Source organism: Anarrhichthys ocellatus, unplaced genomic scaffold (genome assembly GCF_004355925.1).
Source record: "Anarrhichthys ocellatus isolate YVR2014 unplaced genomic scaffold, GSC_Weel_1.0 scaffold45, whole genome shotgun sequence".
In the NCBI taxonomy this organism is placed as follows: Eukaryota; Metazoa; Chordata; class Actinopteri; order Perciformes; family Anarhichadidae; genus Anarrhichthys; species Anarrhichthys ocellatus.
Genome location: NW_022280075.1, coordinates 1,140,405 through 1,161,016, shown reverse-complemented (window position 1 = coordinate 1,161,016; position 20,612 = coordinate 1,140,405). Strand labels below are relative to the sequence as shown.

Sequence of the window (20,612 nt, the reverse complement as noted above, 5' to 3'; positions counted from 1 at the left end):
GGGGGGGGGTCTCACTGAAATCACAGTGAGACACTGGTCCATCACTTTTCTCCCATGGTGACCTCGATGGAGGGATTTGCAGATTATGAAGAGCCTCTCTGAAACGCTGGCTGCCTAACCTCATTCCCATGCTGCTGTGGTCTTCTGTTAATCTGTCCAACAGCAGATTACGTGTGCTGTTCAGTCAGATAGGTTGGGATTGGTGCTGCTGCTGTGGGTTTAGGCTCTCGGCAGCTGTTGTGGGGCATTGCGCGGTAATACCGCACAGACGGGGGGGACTTGCTTCCTCCATTTGGCAGGCTTTCTTTGATTCTAAGCTAAAGAACATCTAGTCCACCTTAATGTCACTGCCCGCTCCATCTCCTCTCCGTAGTTAATCTTTCGCTACCCATCAGCGGCACAGCCCGTCGGTTCGAGCTACCGACGTCTTCCCTCACGAAAGCCGAGTCATTAAAGTAGAAAAATGTGTGTTCTGTAATCTATGTTAATAGATGCCGTCCGGCTAAAGAGATGAACAGAACAGCGTCCTTGGCTTTGCTTTAGCTGCATTCAGGCCCGCTGTACTGTAAGGTCACGAGGCCACCTCAGGCAAAAATCATGTGAAAGTACGAGCTGGCTGCCAGAATGTTGTCAGAGCGGCGTGTCTTTTATAAAAGGTACAGTGCCCCAGTAATGTTGCTGTCACCCATGAATGATCACCTTGAAGTTGCTGGTGAAAGGAAGGAGGGAAATAAGAGCTTTTGCAGAGTAATACAAGAGTTTTTTTCCGTCTCTTCTCTAGTTTACAATTTCATTTTCTTGCCCGCTGCCTGTCACCTTCAGCATTTAGGCTTGAATGAAGCCCCGAGGTGTGGAGTAGACACCCGCATCAGGTGCCGACTGTGGTCTCTTATCGCTTCTGTCACAAAATTGTTCTGCTGCAGAACCACAAAATGTCCGTTTTACGTCAACGCCTGCTTGTTGCAGCGGCCCTAGAACTTCTGTTGCTCGCAGACTTTTTAATGCACATAACTTCTGCTGAATTTGGTTTTAGGTTAAAGACGGAGAGCAGCGCCGCCTAAAGGACCAGTTCACAACATCCCACTTCCATTGCATGCATGCTCTCCAGGTAGGGAAAAGAAAAGACCACAGAGAAAATATGGCCTTGAAATTTTGGGAATGCGTTACCGATCATTTAACACCCCCCATCACTTACATAGAGTGGGAAGCATGTATTAGGAAGTGATCTCCTGAACAGGAGGCATGATTACAGCAAGGAAAAACTCGTTTGACGCTTAGTTGTAGCCGATTGAATTTCATGCAGCGCTGCACTTTCATGCAAACAAAATGAATATAAACCCATATTCTGGGTTGCCTTCGGCGTAGTGGAAGATGTGGTGTATTACCAGCGGAGCAGTGTGTCCGATAAGAACAGAGCTGCCCACTCGTTCTCAGAGGAGGACCAGTCTCTCCTCCTCCTCCTCCTCCTCCTCCTCCTCTCACAGAAACTTAAGCTGAAGCTAACAATCCTCCACCACCACACCGGTCACAGACCTAACAAGCTGCTGATCCGACTGTAAAACTAGGATGAATCACGGTGTAGCGTCCACAGCGCTTTGCTGACGAATGGGTCATCGTTTACACAGCAGTGCGATGCCTCATTCCCCAAAATGTGGACTTTTCTCTGATACCGACTCTACGTCTCCGCAATGAAAGGAAAAGAAAAAGAAGAGTCTTCTGCTACTTGGCTGCTGAGGTTGAGGATCTCCAGGGTGAGATAGAGGCGCCGAGACCTCCCTGGAAGAGGGGCCCAGCGGGGCGCGCCGTACAGGAGTCATTACCCACAGCTCTACTGCGACCGCAGATACCGGGCAGAGGGCTGGACAAAGGCCATGACAGATGGCTGCTCCTCCGCCTTCTGCAGGCACACAACTGTGCTTAATTCTTGGATGCTTGACACAGACACAACTAAATCCTGGCAGTTTCTGAGACTTTCATGTTGTGGGAACAGTTTCACCCATGGCGGGCTGTTTATTCTGCAGGAAAACAGCGAGTTGGTGTTCATCTCGACTGCCATCGATGCAAACAACAGCACTTCACTTATATTAGTCTAACTCCTCACCACACAGTTTTAAAGCACGGTGCATTAATAAAGAGGAGAAACAATAATCTACTTGCCGTACAAGAGGAATACGGAACTTGGACAGATGTGTGGCACACCATTATACAGGACATTCAGCGTTACACTGTGACGCTTCAGTTCAAAATTTTATTTTAAAAGGAGGCCTCGTGTGATGGATGGGTAAGGGGCTTTAGCGGTAATTTCTAACCGATACCATGATCACAGCTTCCACTGGCTTATGTCCAAACCCATCTGAGCGAAGTGCTGTTCAAATAAGCTCCGTACCATCATGTCTGAGGGAGAGGAAGCAGGGAGATACTGTACGGGGGCCATTAAGTGCTGCCGGACGCCAAACCCTCTCTAATGTCACCGTGGTCTCTGGATCTAAATGCTTCGGGTCAATGTCGGGTCGAGGCACAGAAACAATGTGACCTGAGTAATGCCTCCAGGGACGCCGCTCTGTAACGACTGCCCTCGTGAAGAGGTCAGCAAAGGGAGGCAAACACTAGAAGTAGAACATTTCCATCCACCTGTTCATCGGGATTTTGTGTAATGTCTAGTGAAGGGAAAAAAGGAGAAACCTCAGAGGAATCGCAACAATGGATCCGTCTTCCCAAACAACAGGGCTCGACACTAAGGGTTGCCAGGTTGTATATGGGAGTTATGTTGGTCCGTGAGAGGGGATTCAGCTGTCTAAGCAAGACGGATTGGAGGTCATCTCTGAGAGTAGAGATGATAGACAGTGTTGTTGATGCTGGTGTCACTTGGAGGACCCACAATCCAAGGCGTCAACGCTGACGGGCCAATGGATCCGTGGTGCGAATCAGCACAAAAGGTCCAGAAACACATCATCTGAAGGGACAGAACGGATGAACAAGCACTCGGTGACTATCTGTGGACAACATGGCAACAGATGCACTGCTGCAGGAACTGAGGGTGGACACGCTGACAGAATTTGAATCTTAATTGTTATCAGTTTATCAGATAAAACACAAACTACAAGGAATTTCTTTAATAAATAAAGCTTCCATCTTAGATTCTCATTTTAAAGCTGACATATAACAGTATAATATCTTTATGAGATACTAATCCTTGCTTCTTTATGATTTTATGTTTACTTTTATAAATGAAATGTCTTTTGAATTTGTGTATTGAGGTGAGATACCTCCTATAAACCCCGGCAGGTTTACTAATCTCAGTTGTGTTTCTGCTGCTTTGTTTTATTGAGCAAAATCAATCTCAAAAGTCTCGATTACTCCAAATGTAAGGGGACTAAAAACAGCAATCATACTTTCTGTTTCAGCAACCAAAAGCGGATGCCCGATCGCAGGCCAAGCAAACACTTTATTTAGTGTCGAGACCTGGCCACAGATAGTTCTCACCAATTTAAGACAATTCACAAGCTAAGCAGTAAATTGAAGAAGTTGACTGATCGATGCAGAAAATCATTGACTTGCAGCTTATAGCCAAAGAAAAATGTGAAAACACTTGGCTGGTCACTTATTCTGCCATTATGTGAACACCATTTTCCCAGTTAACCCCGTCATCTGCTCTCCGTTTCCCCTCCCTCAACCTCCTCCCTCCTTCCCCCGGCTCCCTCTCTGGATGCAGAGCCTCGTCTCATCCCGTCGCTGCAGCGTGGGAGGCCGTGCGCCGCCGAGGGGACGGAGGACAGATGTGGCTTACATAAAGATCTGCAGAATCAGTGATCTCAGTGGCCCTAATCCTACCAGCATCCCTCCATACATCTCCCTACGGCTGCCTTGTCGTGCTGTGCCAAGCCGTACTGTGCCGCGGAGAGCCAGAGAGCCAGAAGGCCCGCCGCTACTTTTCCAGCATTGGTTTTAGAGGGGGAGAGTGAATCAATGAGCTCAGCGGGGAGAGCTTTTACAGCTCCACTGGAAGGCAATTATCAACATTCGTCAGCGAGGAGACAATCGGGCCACGGGATGATAGCTCGGGGGTTCAGCTGACAACGGTCTAATACGAGAGAGCATTATGTGAAGCAAAGTGGGCAGAGAACTGTCAGAAAGACCCTCATTCAGTGGCTGCTTCATAATAATGCAATAACATGCTGTAAATCCACCAACGTGCTTCAGCTGGCTGCCTCCCATCACCGCTGGGTACAGGAGATTAATGACCAGCGCAGGTTTTAACTGGGCAGCGAGGAAACCCAACAACAGAAGCAGACATGACTCATTCAAGATTAGAATTAAGAAGAGGAGCTGCATTTAAAAGCCATGTAGATTGTTTTTTATTTCTCTGTATGCGATACTTCTGCTGCTACGCATGTCCGAGGTTTGGTGGTCATCTTAAATCAACATTAGAGCCAGCTACTCCATGCTTTTATCGTCCTCTTATCAATATAGAACAGGCTAATCTAAGCTCAGTGGTCAACTTAATAGCCTTCCGGAGCTTTCAGCCACACCTCACAGGCTTCACTTAGCAAATGCTTCTTATGCCTTTAGTGTGTTTTATCGGAACTACTTTTTAGTCTATGAAAACTTTGAACACCAGCCCATAGTTTTTTGGAAAGTCATGCTCCTCTTGAGGTTTTTTTATATGTTTTGATTTAGACAAATTAAATACCATTGACCTCCATTATATTGGGGTGGTACAGATGCTTCAGAGGCTGTACCATCAAGGCTTGTGCAAATAAATCTGCATGGCTATGTACCTCTAACGGTAAATACATATTTAAAAAAAAAAGCTTTTGCCCTTTGTAATCCGGAAGAACTGCCGCTTGAAGAAACACGGTCAGACATTTACTGCAATCAGTTAGTAGGTCGATAAAAAACACAATTACAGGGTAGTGTTTGTACTCCAGAGATCTCAGGAACAATTAACATTTTGAAAAGGTTGTACAGAATCCGGTTCCCATTACCTCCAAAACATTTGGTTTGTCCAAGAAGGCCACGACAGGTTTTCAGAGAAATGACACTGGAGAATGGTGTGATAGCAGCAGCTCAAAAGCTCAAAAGCTAAAATATTCACCACACCCACGTCTGAAAACACTCACTGACCCTCTTTGACCCTCTTCCCAAAGGGAAAAGACTCCACATGAATGGGCTCCTTTCATTCCGTCAAAATCTAATCTTTGGATTTTTTTTTTCCTTTCCTTCGACTCTTTTTGGAAGTTTGAACTGCTGCTAGTACAATTACAAACATGTTGACACTGGTGACATCTCCAGTCCCTTCATTGGCAGAGCGGTTGCATCTTAGAGCAGCTAAGTCTGCGAGTTATTTTCCCCTCACCATGACGTGCTCGTCAGGAGCTTAATTTATGCGTCCGTCACACATCGGGAGTTGAAAGCAACTACTGCAAATCACATTTACACAAGCAGCGATGCAAGTGAGTCACCAATTAGCCGCGTGCGACACATTTCCTAGAAGGCCGACATCCACCACTTCTATAGAAATTAGTTCTTAAGGTTAAATACGGCTTTTAATGGCAGTTTAAAGATAGCAGAAAGGTCGCTGCCTGCACAGTTTGAGTGTGATACGCAAACACTGCAACTGATGCAATGTGGGGATGGGAAAATGTTTTAAAGGCGATGATATATTTGATTAACATTTCATACAGCAGCTTCACAAATGGACATGGAATTGGATCAGACTCAACAGAACTCCACTTAAGTGTTTACTGCAGGTCTATTGCATGTTGTTTATGTTACTATGGCCACCATTTGTACTCCACATCAGTACCGTTCTTCCAAGTAACTTTGGTACATTTCTTGAATAACCCTTAACATACACAACACCGCGGCTTAAAATCTCCTCCACGGTGTATTTCAAAGCTCAGGCGGTAATGGTAATGGCGGCAACGGCATCCCAAAGTCAATGTTAACTGTCAGTTATCTTTTTACTTTATTATTGTCATCTAGAGTGGTTATTTGCTGACAACATGCAATTCAAATGAAAAGGAAATAAATGATTGTAACTTTATTTAAATACTTGATTTAATTAAAAAACTAAATCTTGGCATCAGATATAAATCAGATATATAAGTGAAACAGGTCGTAATACCCTCTCTCTAATATGCTAAGCTAAATATGGCAATACAATAAAATTAGTCCCGCATACTAACTTTTTTCATAACAAAAAAAAGGTCATTAAGAAATGACACAGTTGAGCTGAGGCTTAAAAAAAAAAGGACAAAATTAAACACAGCGTACAATATACGATAGCTTACTATCCAATAAATAAAGAAACACAGAGAGGTAAAACACTCAAATACCATGCTGCAGAGGAAGAAAGACATTTTTTAAAGCCAGTTCCACTAATAAATAAGCTTTATTTCATGCTGATATGAGCCACTGCACCACCCACACATTGTCAATCCAAGCTCCCGGGACCGTATTAGGCAAGGCCACGCATGAACAAGCGCTCCTCTCTTTGTTCAAGTGTGTCTGGATCCACGGTCCACCCTGCTCTGTATTTGCTGACTCGGAAAAAAGCAATCAAGGAACAATTCAATCTAATAACATCAGAGAGCACAGGCGACGTACAACTGATAGCAGTATTGATAGCATCTGAGATTGAATGTCCGGAGCTGGCAGCAGGCAGGGATGACTTTTGTCCAACTTAGGAGGAGGAGGAAGAGGAAGAGGAGGAAAGTATATGGGGAGGGAACGAAAGTAGCGAATTGTAAACGTTGTAAACACAACACCGCGTTCTTAATTGCTTAATTGAGGCCTAGATTCTGAAGTTACAGTGTGTACAAAACAAAAGGAAACTGTAAAAATCCATCCAATGTCGTCAGCAAACTAGCAGCTGAGTGACAGCCATGTTGACATTAAACTACACCGTTACATCAGCTACCGCCTTAAAAACAATCCCAGCATTCATAGCTTCTTTCTTTTACCTTCTCCTCCCCCACACAGCTTGTCTTTTCACACATCGTTCTACACCCCTAATCAATGCCAATGAAAGTGCTTTACAAGACAAGGGGGGGAGAACATTTTCCTTGAATATGATCCAAGATGAAGACAGGTGTGGGGGGGGGGGGGGGGGGGGGGGGTGTTTGTATATGGTGCGTCTGAAATAATCAAAGCCCTATAAATACTAACGGTGACATCACCTGCTGTTGCTGCGAGTAGCTCCGTAAGGAGGGCCGCGCGGTCTAGCAGAGCAAAAAATGCAGCAATTTCTTCCGGAGACAGCGCGTCAATCTCCAAACAGCTGTTCCAAAGTGCCGCTGTGGCTGCGGTCTGATTGCCAAAAGAGTGCTTTGAGACTCGGAAACGAGCTCAGACCTGCTCCCCTAAAGCTCCCTCTGAACCATGGGAAACATCTACTGCGCCACCATCTGTCAAAATGAAAAAGTCGTCGTCGCACTTCACAGAGAAGCGGGGCGGCAGTGGCCTGATGATGGGAGGAATTAAGAAGAAAGAAGTATGTAAGAAAAGGGTTCTGGAAACTCGTTTCAATCACGGATGGACAAATCAATGTTTATGATGCTGCTTCATTTATCAGTTTATTGCTACTAATTGAGCGCTGTTAAACCTACAATGCATCCTTCAGTGAGAGTAATATTTTGATATTGACTGCATGAAGTTGTCCAACAGACGTGCTGCGACAGTTACTTTTAGGAAGCTGCACTGCTGTAGAAAGGAACTGGACCTCTGTCTCATGAGAGCACCAAGACAAGTGGAACCTGGTTCTGTCCAGGAAGGAAAATGAAACCATGAACGTCTGTCGTCACAGCAAATCATCTGTTGAGTGTTTAATTGTGCTTTAGAACAAAACCGGCATGGAAATCTATTCAAAAAATAACTCCCATTCACAGCACCTCTGCTGTCTCTCTTCTAAGCTCGCTCATGTTTTAAATACGAGCCAGAGGAAAGCCCAGCTTCACTTTGAATGTGCGCAAACAAAGAGAATGCCTTCCCCTCGTCCTGAATCGATACTAGAGTACTTCCTTGTTTTGTGAACGAAGCGATACGTTATTTTGTAGCAGCGCCGCTGTGTGTGTTTGACCAATCAACGAGGGTCATCTTTGGGGGGTAAAACTGTCATGACTGTGCCATGAGTCCCATGACTGTGGTTTGCCTTATCGCCCGAATCGCTACTGCCGTGCAGGCAATGTGGAAAACATGCTGCTTTGTCTTCTGCACACACACACAGAGAGACTTTATCTCATATGCACAAAGCTCACAGCGGACTGCCTTTAAATGCCGCGGACTCCAAGAGTACGACCTACAGAAACACACACACACACACACACACTGCATCAAAGCGTAGTGCTGGGAGAAGAAAAACAGAATCATCTCTCTCAGAAAATAAACTACACCGCTGCATCTCCCTTCAGCTCAGGTGCTGTGGTCAAGTACGCCCAGAGTTTCTCAGCGAGGAAAAAGCAAAACAAAAACTCATTCTCCGAGCCAACAATGAGATAACTGAACACAACAACCCGAGGTGAGGAAGAGTCAAGGTCCATTTATCAGCCAGCGGTGAGACAGAAATGTATCCTGTGACTAACGGTAATAATACCAGCAGTTAACCGGCGGTGACCTTTAATTCCAACTTCATCGAGATTACCAGCGGCTGATAATAAGCAGCGCAAGGGTCAGTGTTCATATCTGCGACATATGGAGTTATTTAGTGAGCACAAGATACGGCGGAGGAGTTCCACAACCTGGATGAAACATGTCAGAGACAGTCTGCTGATTTACTCCGTATAAGACACAAAGTTCACAAGTTGTTCATAGATCTAGCCTGTTAGTACACTACAAAAAACATGACGACGATGAGTCATCGTGTTAAATAATCGCGATGTCAATATAGGCCAAATTGATCGTGATTATGATTTTTTCCATAAACAAGAAGCCCAAGCTCGGGCCACCCGACGTACCAAACTGACGGGAAAAAAACCACAATTCCTCAGAAGAGATAGTTGACCTATTTGAAGGGACACTACAGTGATCAGAGACAGATTTGAAAAAGAAAAGGTCAAAATCTAAAGAACAAAAGAGCGATTCATCCTGACTTTTAGTCCTAAATTCGTGTGAAGATGTAAAACACACGGCATGCTACAATCATGCAGCTGAACCCCTCCATGCCTGGTAAATGTCCACGTCTCTCAAACCCCAGAGTTTGTAATATATGCGTTCTGTTAGACTTGAATAGTAGTTTCAAGCCAAACCGGAGCTCGCCCTGATGACATCACCAGGGCGTCATCATGGAGCTCCATTCAGAGACACTGATGACCTCATAAAACTGGAGTAGCGCTCCTTGTGACAAGCAGACTGATCTCCGTGTGATACATTGGTGGAGTGCACCTTTAGAACGGATGCTCATAACATAAATATACAGTAGCATTGAATTCACAGCTCTAAGCAGCTCCTGCACACAACTTCACATTGACTCAAGTGTACAGTGCGGAACAATGCATATGCAGAGCTGTGCAGAGGTTTCACATTGTGTGCACACACAGGTGTGATGTGGAGGCCAGGATCAGTGGAATCTGACCCAAGGTCAGCGTGACTGTGAAGCATCTTATGCATCTTATTCACTCCGAGGTGCCGGCCTGTAAAGCACAGCGCTGGCCTTAAATTGGCATCCTGGGATGAGTTTAATCATCCGAGCATTTTAAAAAAAAAAAAAAAAACCCACGTGGCTGTAATTAAAAGCCCCACGACCCACGTGGCTGTAATTAAAAGCCTGACTCGTCGCTCCGTATCCACGGGCTGTCTGCTGCACCTGTCCCTTATTTGGCTGCTCGCACTGATCTGGGACAGCCGATCGCTGACAGGAATACAGAGCAGCTCCTGCACGCGCTCAGTGTGCGCCGCAGCCAGCGGCACAGTCAACGTCTGCCTTGTGCGAGGAACCTGGGGAGGAAACGCTCCCCAACAAAGTCAGCCTGAGAACAGAAGACTCTTTTTACCCGCTCGCTCTCTGCCTGCTTCTCCCGAGGTGTTTCACTACCCCCCCCCCCCCCACACACACACACACACACACTGAGTGATAAAGTGCAACGACTTAAATCTGCACCAAGTAACTCCACTTGTCTTTGCAAATGACTTTCATCCCTCAGTGTCCCCCGTTTCCTGAGGCTTAACACGTTAAAAGATAAAAATCTCATTTCCCAGTCTTGGTGCGAATGCATCAGGTAGCGACGCTAACAGCTCGTCAGCACCCGTCCTCTCTCTAAAAGATCTCGCTGTGACAAGAGCTTATCTCTCAGCTCTTCACCCTCCTCTCACACACCTGAGCGTGTCTTTGACAATGTTGTTCTATTCTACGTTACTCATCGAGGATGGGATGGACGCATCACGTTAGAATGTGAATTTCTTCCACATCGGCCGCCCCTGTCTGGTCATAATGTTTTAAACGTGATATACAGTTGTGTGAAAAAGTGTTTGCCCCCTTCCTGATTTCTTATTTTTTTGCATGTTCGTCACACTTAAATGTTTCAGATCATCAAACAAATTTAAATATTAGACAAAGATAACACAAGTAAACACAAAATGCAGTTTTTAAATGAAGGTTTTTATTGTTAAGGGGAAAAAAAAAATCCAAACCTACATGGCCCTGTGTGAAAAAGTGATTGGCCCCCCCCCTGTTAAAACATAAATTAACTGTGGTTTATCACACCTTTGGAAAGCTGAGTTCAATTTCTCTAGCCACACCCAGGCCTGATTACTGCCACACCTGTTCTCAATCAAGAAATCACTTAAATAGGACCTGCCTGACAAAGTGAGGTAGACCAAAAGATCCTCAAAAGCTAGACATCACGCTGCGATCCAAAGAAATTCAGGAACAAATGAGAAACAAAGTAATTGAGATCTATCAGTCTGGAAAAGGTTACAAAGCCATTTCTAAAGCTTTGGGACTCCAGCGAACCACAGTGAGAGCCATTATCCACAAATGGCGAAAACATGGAACAGTGGTGAACCTTCCCAGGAGTGGCCGGCCGACCAAAATTACCCCAAGAGCACAGCGACGACTCATCCAAGAGGTCACAAAAGACCCCAGAACAACATCCAAAGAACTGCAGGCCTCACTTGCCTCAATTAAGGTCAGTGTTCATGACTCCACCATAAGAAAGAGACCGGGCAAAAATGGCCTGCATGGCAGAGTTCCAAGACGAAAACCACTGCTGAGCAAAAAGAACATAAAGGCTCGTCTCAGTTTTGCCAGAAAACATCTTGATGATCCCCAAGACTTTTGGGAAAATACTCTGGACTGACGAGACAAAAGTTGAACTTTTTGGAAGGTGTATGTCCCATTACATCTGGCGTAAAAGTAACACGGCATTTCAGAAAAGGAACATCATACCAACAGTAAAATATGGTGGTGGTAGTGTGATGGTCTGGGGCTGTTTTGCTGCTTCAGGACCTGGAAGACTTGCTGTGGTAAATGGAACCATGAATTCTGCTGTCTACCAACAAATCCTGAAGGACAATGTCCGGCCATCTGTTCGTGACCTCAAGCTGAAGCGCACTTGGGTTCTGCAGCAGGACAATGACCCAAAACATATCAGCAAGTCCACCTCTGAATGGCTTAAGAAAAACAAAATGAAGACTTTGGAGTGGCCTAGTCAAAGTCCCGACCTGAATCCGATTGAGATGCTGTGGCATGACCTTAAAAAGGCGGTTCATGCTCGAAAACCCTCCAATGTGGCTGAATTACAACAATTCTGCAAAGATGAGTGGGCCAAAATTCCTCTACAGCGCTGTAAAAGACTCATTGCCAGTTATCACAAACGCTTGATTGCAGTTGTTGCTGCTAAGGGTGGCCCAACCAGTTATTAGGTTTAGGGGGCAATCACTTTTTCACACAGGGCCATGGAGGTTTGGATTTTTTTTCCCCCTTTAATAATAAAAACCTTCATTTAAAAAATGCATTTTGTGTTTACTTGTGTTATCTTTGTCTAATATTTAAATTTGTTTGATGATCTGAAACATTTAAGTGTGACAAACATGCAAAAAAATAAGAAATCAGGAAGAGGGCAAACACTTTCACACAACTGTATGGGGCTGAAACCTGTGACTCTGCCGATTAAAAAGAAAATAGTGCATTCATTCGTCTTCCAAATCGGTTTAAGTTCACGTTGTGACCAAAACAAAGCCAACCAAGCAATGTGGAGTGGTGGCGCACTGGAACAAGGCTCAGGTGTGCGGACCTTTACTGATATTTTCAAACCAACATATGAGCGGTTATAAACTAGAATTATCCTGAAGAAAAACAGAAAGAAAAATGGAATTCAAGCTAATATTTCCACAGTGTTTCGTGATCACTTGAGACGTGTTTAAGAAAGGGGAAATATGGAGAAAATCAAAACCCTCCATATCCTCTCATAGACAGTGATCCTCTCTCAGGTTTAACACCCTGACCGACAAAACTGAGACGACGTCGTTTTATAAAAACACAACACACAGCACTGTGCAGCGTAACAAACTGTACTGAACTCTCTCAGCCGCCATCACTAACCACGTTAAATTGTCTTAATCCCGCTCTCAAAGCCTCTCTAATTGCTCGTGACCTCACAGGATTCATAGTCGATGCAATTCACTTAATTGCAGAGACCCCCCCCCCCCCCATCTCCCTCTCATTTGTGGAAATTCACTGCCGATTGAATTCATTCCCAATTCCCACAAAACAGATGTGCCTTGAGGAGAGCTCCGTTTTTTTTTTCCTCGTGCACGCACGAGAAGCAAACCTAAATCCACTCAATTTCACTTTTGTTTTCGTGCACTCTGGAGCTCCCTGTGCAGCCTCGAAGGTTCTCAAATCACTGCCTGCTGTTGGCACGAAACATCCTTCCCTCCTCTCCCACATCATGTCAATAGAGCAGAGAGGAGAGATCTATTAATGTCTTTAATCTTTAATGTTGTCTTCAGACGGGGGGCTGCGGGTCAAGCAGCATCAGAATGTGACTTATTTAGATGACTTCATTGGTCTGGGTTGGCTCCGTTCCTGGGATTCAGTTTTCATGAAACCGCACAGCAGAATAAGGAGAAACTATGAATCATCTTGGTCAAATTGCTGCATAATGAACATTAACATTATATAACTATCTACAGGAGGAGTTACAGGTTTTTCCTCCTAATGTGCTGCTGTGAAAATATTAGATGTTCTTATTATTACAATGAAGGCTACGAGGTAAATTATTCCATGAAACGATCTCATTGGGGTCCAATCGTGTCTGAGCACGCTAGCAGCCTAATCAAAGCCAACATGTGTTGTTCCGAAAGGTTTTGAAATAGATAGAAAAAAGTTAATGAATAAAGCATCAAGGCTGTGTTTATTTTTCCTCAAAAGGACAAATGTCAGGCTTTCAATGTTTTTGTTTTTCCAGGCCTGTGGGAGCCCCGGAGGACAGAGGGTCAAACAAATATCTGATTTGCATTGTGACTGTGGGGTAGGAATACATCACCAGCAGACGGCCTGGGAATTCTAAATCACACTGAAGCACTGGGGGTGTTTATGAAAAACAAAAAAAGGGTCATAATTTGCCTATCAAGCTGCGGTTCAACAATCTGTGTCTTCTGAGGCCGAAATAAGAAGATGGTCTCACTTTTCACCTTGTCCTCAGATGTGCTACATAGATGTCCTTGTTTTCTTTGAGCTCTGCTCATTAATAAAACCAGACTGTTGCTGACCGACCTTCTACTGGCTCCAACAGCAGCATAGGCTATAGAAGTGTGTGTGTGTGTGTGTGAGTCAGGGAGTGTACTGTACGTACGTGTGTCAGAGGGGAAAAGGCACACGGTCCTGCCGTGATGAATGAACAGTAATCCAGCCCACAGTGTGTGGCTCATAACTGCAGCCTCCAGTGTACAGAAGCCCGTCCGATTCTCATTTCTCCGTGACAGGGCCGTGAATCTCAGCCAACTTTCCTTTCCAGAGCACGCTTTATCTCCTGGACTTTTATCTGAGCTGATTGCATCCAGTTAGCCATGAACATCCACCAACAAGTTTCCACAGAAATGGATGCTGACGCAGAAATATGTGCAGACATACGTTGTCCAATCTATGTTTTCTGCGTGGCTCTCTCGAGTGGGACCAACCCGCCTTGAACAGTTCAGACCAGGTTGAGCTCAAAAGTCGATGAGTAATCATGTTAAATCATTGTGATGTCAATATTGACCAAAGTGATCGTGGTTAAGATTTTTTCCCATAATCCTGCAGCCCTACTGTTGACTTCTACGCAGTCTAAACATCCGACCTCTCCATCATGGTGGATGATGTGTAGTGACGCCATGTTTGAGTCGGTTAGCTGGGCAGCACAGCAAGCAGCTGGTCAGACTGTGCGACCTGTTTTTATTCTACCCGCTGCTCTCGTCCTCTCTAACCTCCACTTAACCTGAGCTGCCGGAGCAGACGGGAGGAAGCCGAGCCACCTCTCGCTTCAACAGGCGTCCTTATTAAGACACGGAGAATGTGCAGATTACCTCTCTGTCACTGTGACGGCGGGGAGGCTCTGAGGCTGTCTGCTAGAGCGGCAGGAAATACTCATGGAGGGGCACATGATTACAGCTTACACGAGCCGAGAGGGTCGACCCCTCAGAGCTCTGATGTTGTGCTTAGGTCGGCATTCTAGCTGCATATCTACATCTGAGGACGGACGTTTGTTAAAGCAAGTTGGGGAAAAAGGGAAAGCCCTGGTGACAAGTCATGAACGTACGAGAGAGACACCTTATACGGCTCTGGTAGCGACCTGTCAATCACAAGGTAGCCCCGCCCTAAAACATACCCTGCTTTATGGTCTATCTCAGCGGTTCCCAAACTTTTTAGGCCACGCACCCCCTTCTACATCCCGACCGGGTTCACGCACCCCCAATCCCCCACACCTTAAAAAAAAAAGATTTATAGCCGCATAGAAATCGATCCAATGAGAGAACAGTTTGCTCGCGCGTGGCGTTTGTTTACAATATTTAGTCCGCTGTTAAATGTTGCAGTGTGAACACAAACCGAACAAAGGGGCAACTGCAACATTGTGTCATATTAATCCCTGAATCAGAACAAAGCAAACGAACTACGGGTGTGAAAACGCCCTACCACTGCATGTACATGACATAGGCCCATCGCGGAGTCAAGGTGAAAAAAGTTTGGACACCCCCCTGCGGTAAAATAACTAATGTCTGGAAGTAGTTACATTTTTTTAATCAACCTGACAAAATTACGTTCTTGTGGAAAGAAAAGAAAAGGCAACAATGTAGCTTCTTTACATTCTAATAGAATGTAAAGAAGCTACAGTGTATAGAATGATTCTATTGAAGTTATTCCTTTTTTAAATGTTTTAGACGAGTCACTAATCACTTTAAAATAGTGATTATAGCTGATTTAACTTACAGACATGAGATTGATCTTCTCATGTCACTCTCTTTATACAATGATATAAATTCATCCCCGTTTTATTGATATCTTACGAAATATTACTCCTCACTTTTCGTGCGTTTTTCCTGCAAAACTCCAGCAACATGAGTCTGTTTTCGCTTGTTACATGCATGCTGTCTTTTCAAAATAAACTTCCATCTTCACAGGAAACAACTAAGGTTTAGCCCTATGTGCTCCCGATTTGTCTGTGCTATCCCTTCCTCCTTTTCGGTCTCCTCCGGCTCGATTTCTTCTCCCGGTCTCTCCCCAACGCACCTCTCCGTTCCTCTCGCCTCCGATTCCTCACTCTCTCTCTGTCCCTCTCCTCTTTTATGACTGATGGCTTCAAATGTCCCACCTGACAGTTTAGCATATTTGCATGAATGTTGCTGAATGAATGAAGTTAGCTGTTAGCTGCACAAGCTAGGCTAGCTAGTGTACTAAAAGACAGTCTGGCGGCAGGAGCTGAAGTGCATTTATTTATTAAAAATTGTACGTTAATTTTAAATTTAAATCTTACAAAGGGAATTTTTATAATTAATGTTTTTATTTTGTGAAAATTATATTTAATATTAATTATTACACCATTGACCACCATTATATTTTTCCTCTCCCGCACCCCCTAGAGGCGGTGCGCGCACCACACTTTGGGAATCCCTGGTCTATCTGAATCTAAATGGACCATCATTTACTAAATGAACATCATGCTGTATTGAAGAAGACTTGAAACTAGAGATTGAGACCATAAACTCATGTTTACAATGTTTACTGAGGTCATAAATCAAGAGAGAAGTAGAGTAATTTTCTCACAGACTTCTATACAACAAGACTTCTGTGTGCACGGCCATTAGAATGAATGCAGGGTTAAGAAAGTAAAGAAATAAATAGAAAAGGATGATGATGATGGCTATTGGACAAAGTTGTGTCTCTCACCAAACTGCTCTGGAGGTCACAGCTGATATGCAACGTAGGTGTCCTTTTTATCCCATTCAGCACTTTTCATTTTAAGACATCAAATATCAAACTTGAGCTGAGAAAGGCGATCCGTGCCGAATACCACGGCGTTATCATTCCCACCATTCGGCCTGGAAATTACCTTCAGCTGCTGATAACGAGCTTTTGTCAACATTTAGAGGCGACAATACCCGTTTACAGAGCTATTTGATACGTTGTTCTGCTTGAATGCCTTCACTCGGTCCTCACTAAATCTCTACAATCCTTCCAGTCGTGCATGTTTGCTGAATTTGGACAAACACCGACCACCATGCACAGCTCACATGCACACACACACACAGCCACTGAAAGCCTCCTTTCAGCGGATTCGCCTCATTTGAATGAGAGGAGCTGCTATTGTCTGCTAAATAGGGTCCGGTTTGGTGAAGTTTTTGAATTTTTAAGTGGCTCTAAGTGAAAAGAGCTGACCCAGCTCCAGCTTGTGCCATTAATTCATCTTTTTCTTCTTTTACTTTTGGCTTTGATGATTCACTTCAAGCCACAGCATACGTTTTCCTCAACAAAAATGAGAGAGGAAGCTGAACCTTTAAAAACCCAAAGCATACGAAGTCATTCCAAAATCCTTTCAGACTTAATATTCTGTCTCCTGTTCAGACAAATTGATTTCAAACCTCTTTTAAAAAGTGCAACTTAAATCACCTCAACCGAAGCAACAGGAGTGGAAAATACCAATACAACATTAGATATGAATATATAGTAAACAGAAAACAACATTTATATAGATCAATGAACCTGAAAAACTTCAACTAAAACTTAGTTGAAGAAGTAGGAGCGTCCTACAAGATGAGCAATGAGATGAAACGCGTCGGCCTTCACTTGAGTCATGATCATTTGTGGTGCAGTAGTTTTTGTTTATGACTAGAGTGTTTGAGGATGTTTGATTTGTCTTCAAGTGTCGCTAAACAACTGGACGTCTGTGTATTTGTGAGTAAGTCAGCGGCTTACAGGAGCTCACTATGTGGGGTTTAAACATGTTTTCTTACTTTGGTGTCACCTGGACTTGTTTTGCAATAACTTGTCATTGAAACACGATGAAAGAATCAATTAGTTAATCACAGTATCCAAAAATAAAAAGATAATTGTCATAGTTTGCCGATTCTGGAATCTCAAATATGAGGATTTGGTCGTGTTTTAAATCACTGTAATTTGAATATTGTTGAGTTTTGGTTTAACAAAGCAAAACAAGCAATTTGAAGACGTCAACTTCAGCCTTCTGGGAACTTAAGATGGGCATTATAAACTCAATAACTCTTAAAAAAGGTTACAAAACAGATGAATTGACAATGTAAGCAATCATTAGTCATATATGTCAAAAAGATGATTACATGGGGGGCACAATGCTACCAAATATGAGCCAGTGACAAAGTGAATACACAACCATAACAAGACGCCTGTCGACCTTTGAACGCACCACCGCCTGCTTCACGTTCGTAGACAACTTCCTGACATCGGTGATATTGTAACTTTACTGCGACGCCCAGCTCCGTGTTAGCTACGTGGCTCCCTGCAACTAATGACCTGCCATGCTTGCACAGTTACTAAAAAAGACGGTCCAATTTGTAAATCACAGCGCGCGCGCACACACACACAGTATGGGAATGTAAAGGTTGGTGGTGAATCGTTGAGGCGAGCACAGAAGCACCGCTGCGGCCAAAACTCACTTGAACGATTTCGTTTTCTGGCTCAAACCGACCAAAAACACAGCGCGTAGCCATGAGAAGACACCGCCGCCACGCCGGGGGCCACCCACGGCCGAGCTCTTCCCTACCTGTATCGGGGGGATGCCGCCCGGGCCGTCCACCGCGTCGGGCGAGTTGTCGAACACTCGGTCTTTGTACAGAGACCACAGCCCGACGTTGGGGAGGAAAATTAGAGCCGCTATGAGCAGCCCGGCGAACTGCAGCAGCCTCTTCTCCTTCCGCCTCATCTCTCTCCGGGAGAAAGAAAGCGCGAGTGAAGAAGCAGCGGCGGTGGGAAAACAAGCGAGTACCCCCCTGAATGCTTCCACGCGTCTTCTTTTTTTCCCTTGAGCGGAGAGACAACTTTAACCGTGACTGTGGGGGGGGACGGACACCGGCGCTGTGACGCTCTAGCGGCGGCGAGCTCCGCCGCTAGAGGGAGCGAACCGTCTGCGATCTTCGGCGAGAGCGTGGGAGAAGAGGCGGCGGTTTAGTTTCTTAAAGGAGTGACACGTCTCGTAAACTCTGTTGAGTTCCTCAAGTCATGTGCGATCATAGTAGAGTGAATCGACAGCCAGAGGAACGTGAATCTAAACCATAAAGTTCGATGACCAGCTGACGACTTGTGTCGCCTTCAAATGCACCTCGGAAATAAGACGAACGCTGTTTTCTAGGGGGCATAAACACCTGTAGGCTATAACCGGTAAATTCAGACTGGAACATGGCAAATAACTGTATTTAAGCGTGATATATTAAAACCACTTGATTTTGACTTGTCTTGTCTGAATATATTATAAATACACTGAGGTTATCACAAACAAAAAACATTTTTTCCCCCCCAAACATTAATGGCTGTGTTCAATGAATACATAACAATGAGTATGCATCAGTGTCACTTTCTCATGCCATACAAATCACATCAGCAGCATTGGGTGGCCAAACAGGTGGCATCTGTGTGTGCATGGAGGTGCAACTTGAGGAGCAAAACAAAGAAAAAGTAAAGGCCAGTTTCCTGCCACATTTGTCACATGGGTGAAAAATGATAGAAAATCCAAATGAATGGGTGCGTCAAAATAGCAAAAGGCAGATGCTTCAATACATGACTTATTATGACCAGTGAACAGATTTGTAAAATGACTTTCATTCATGCCTGATAAAGTGTCGCCTCCATGTTCTTCTCTTTAACCTCCTGCCGTCTTTAAAATCTTCTGCCTGAATTCTTTAAGAATCTGTTTGTGCAGTCGATTGCACGAGGGCTCTTTAACATTTTAGCAGCGTTTGTGAACGCACAAAGGCAGATGCTGACTGTGTTGTGTTTGCTGCTCAGCGGGGAATAACCGTGGTGACTCCTGCATGTGGTGATGCCATATTTCTGAACTGTACAAAAATCTGTTGAACATTGCAGAGGGATTGTTGCTTTTGTCACCACACCTGGTTGATTTGTGACGCACATAAAGCCTTTGGATTTTGCAATACTGAACATGCTGCTCACAAACCACTCAACACCACCTGAATGTTTCAATAAACCAAAATAAAACAACATAACCTTGCTATATTTCGGTAAATATTAACATGCATGAAATGTCAGTGGACAAAAGCCAATTTTCCAAGTGATCGAGCACTGCTAAAATACATCCCTCCAACACGTCCAACATAGAATCTCAGTGCAATCAAGACGTGTTGGAATTGTCATCAAAACAAAGCTGTTGTACAGCTCACTGAGAAAAGTATTTACTGATCCAGTGAGGTCCAAAACAACAACCATCTGCTCCGTCATGTTTCTCCTGCGGAGGTGAAGCTCAACTGAGTCGATGAATTGAAATCCAAGCAGCCACCGTGTCTATTTTATAAGCACAGAACAAAGCCGACTCGTTGTGAACTGGCTGTAAGCCTGCGGTTTCTTGGTGTGGGAATATTTTGGTTTTAATGACGATCGATGAATTGTTTCTTTTAAAATTATGATTTGAAAGATTTTAAAATAACAAAACAGTGGCTTCAGTTATAATTTACACACACACACACACACACACACACACACACACACCATTCATCAACTTCCAGTTGTTCTATTGCTTTGATGGCTCAACAACCATAAGCATGGTCGGTCCATGTCTGGCCCCCAGGAAGAGCTTTGGGCTGTGAAGCAAATGTGACATAGTAAGCATACCAACATCTGGGTCGGTCGTGTGATGCCGTTGGGTCTTACAGTGGGAAAGACATATTTGTATAGGTGAATCAACTTCCCAGTACAAAACACTCATTTAAATAATTTCCTTAAAAGTTGTAAAAATGCATTTATAGATGAATCCAGAGTTATTTTCCTTTTGTCCGGTCATGTGAATGAGCCTAAAGCCGAGGGCTGGGAGGCGGGGTTAAAGGAAACTCAAGTTTCACAAGTCTTGCTCTATTGGCCGCATGGATGCAGAAGATCTGGGTGATTTGATCTACATTTTACACTCTGAAGTTGAACTTTTTTTGCACAATGCGCCCCC

The 20,612-nt window shown here is 44.4% G+C and overlaps 1 protein-coding gene across 2 annotated transcripts in view; it reads right to left on the bottom strand.

Moving 5' to 3' along the window:
• LOC116395230 (polypeptide N-acetylgalactosaminyltransferase 10) overlaps window positions 1-18,717 on the bottom strand; it is a 70,467-nt gene extending 51,750 nt beyond the window's left edge. Inside the window, exon 1 of one of the 2 annotated variants that reach the window (XM_031868938.1) lies at window positions 18,210-18,717. In XM_031868938.1, coding sequence (XP_031724798.1) covers window positions 18,210-18,368 — 159 coding nt within the window. In that variant the 5' untranslated portion in view covers window positions 18,369-18,717. Of the gene's footprint in view, window positions 1-18,102 lie in introns of both variants that reach the window. The other variant, XM_031868939.1, reaches the window with a different exon arrangement.
• Window positions 18,718-20,612: the final 1,895 nt, after the last annotated feature.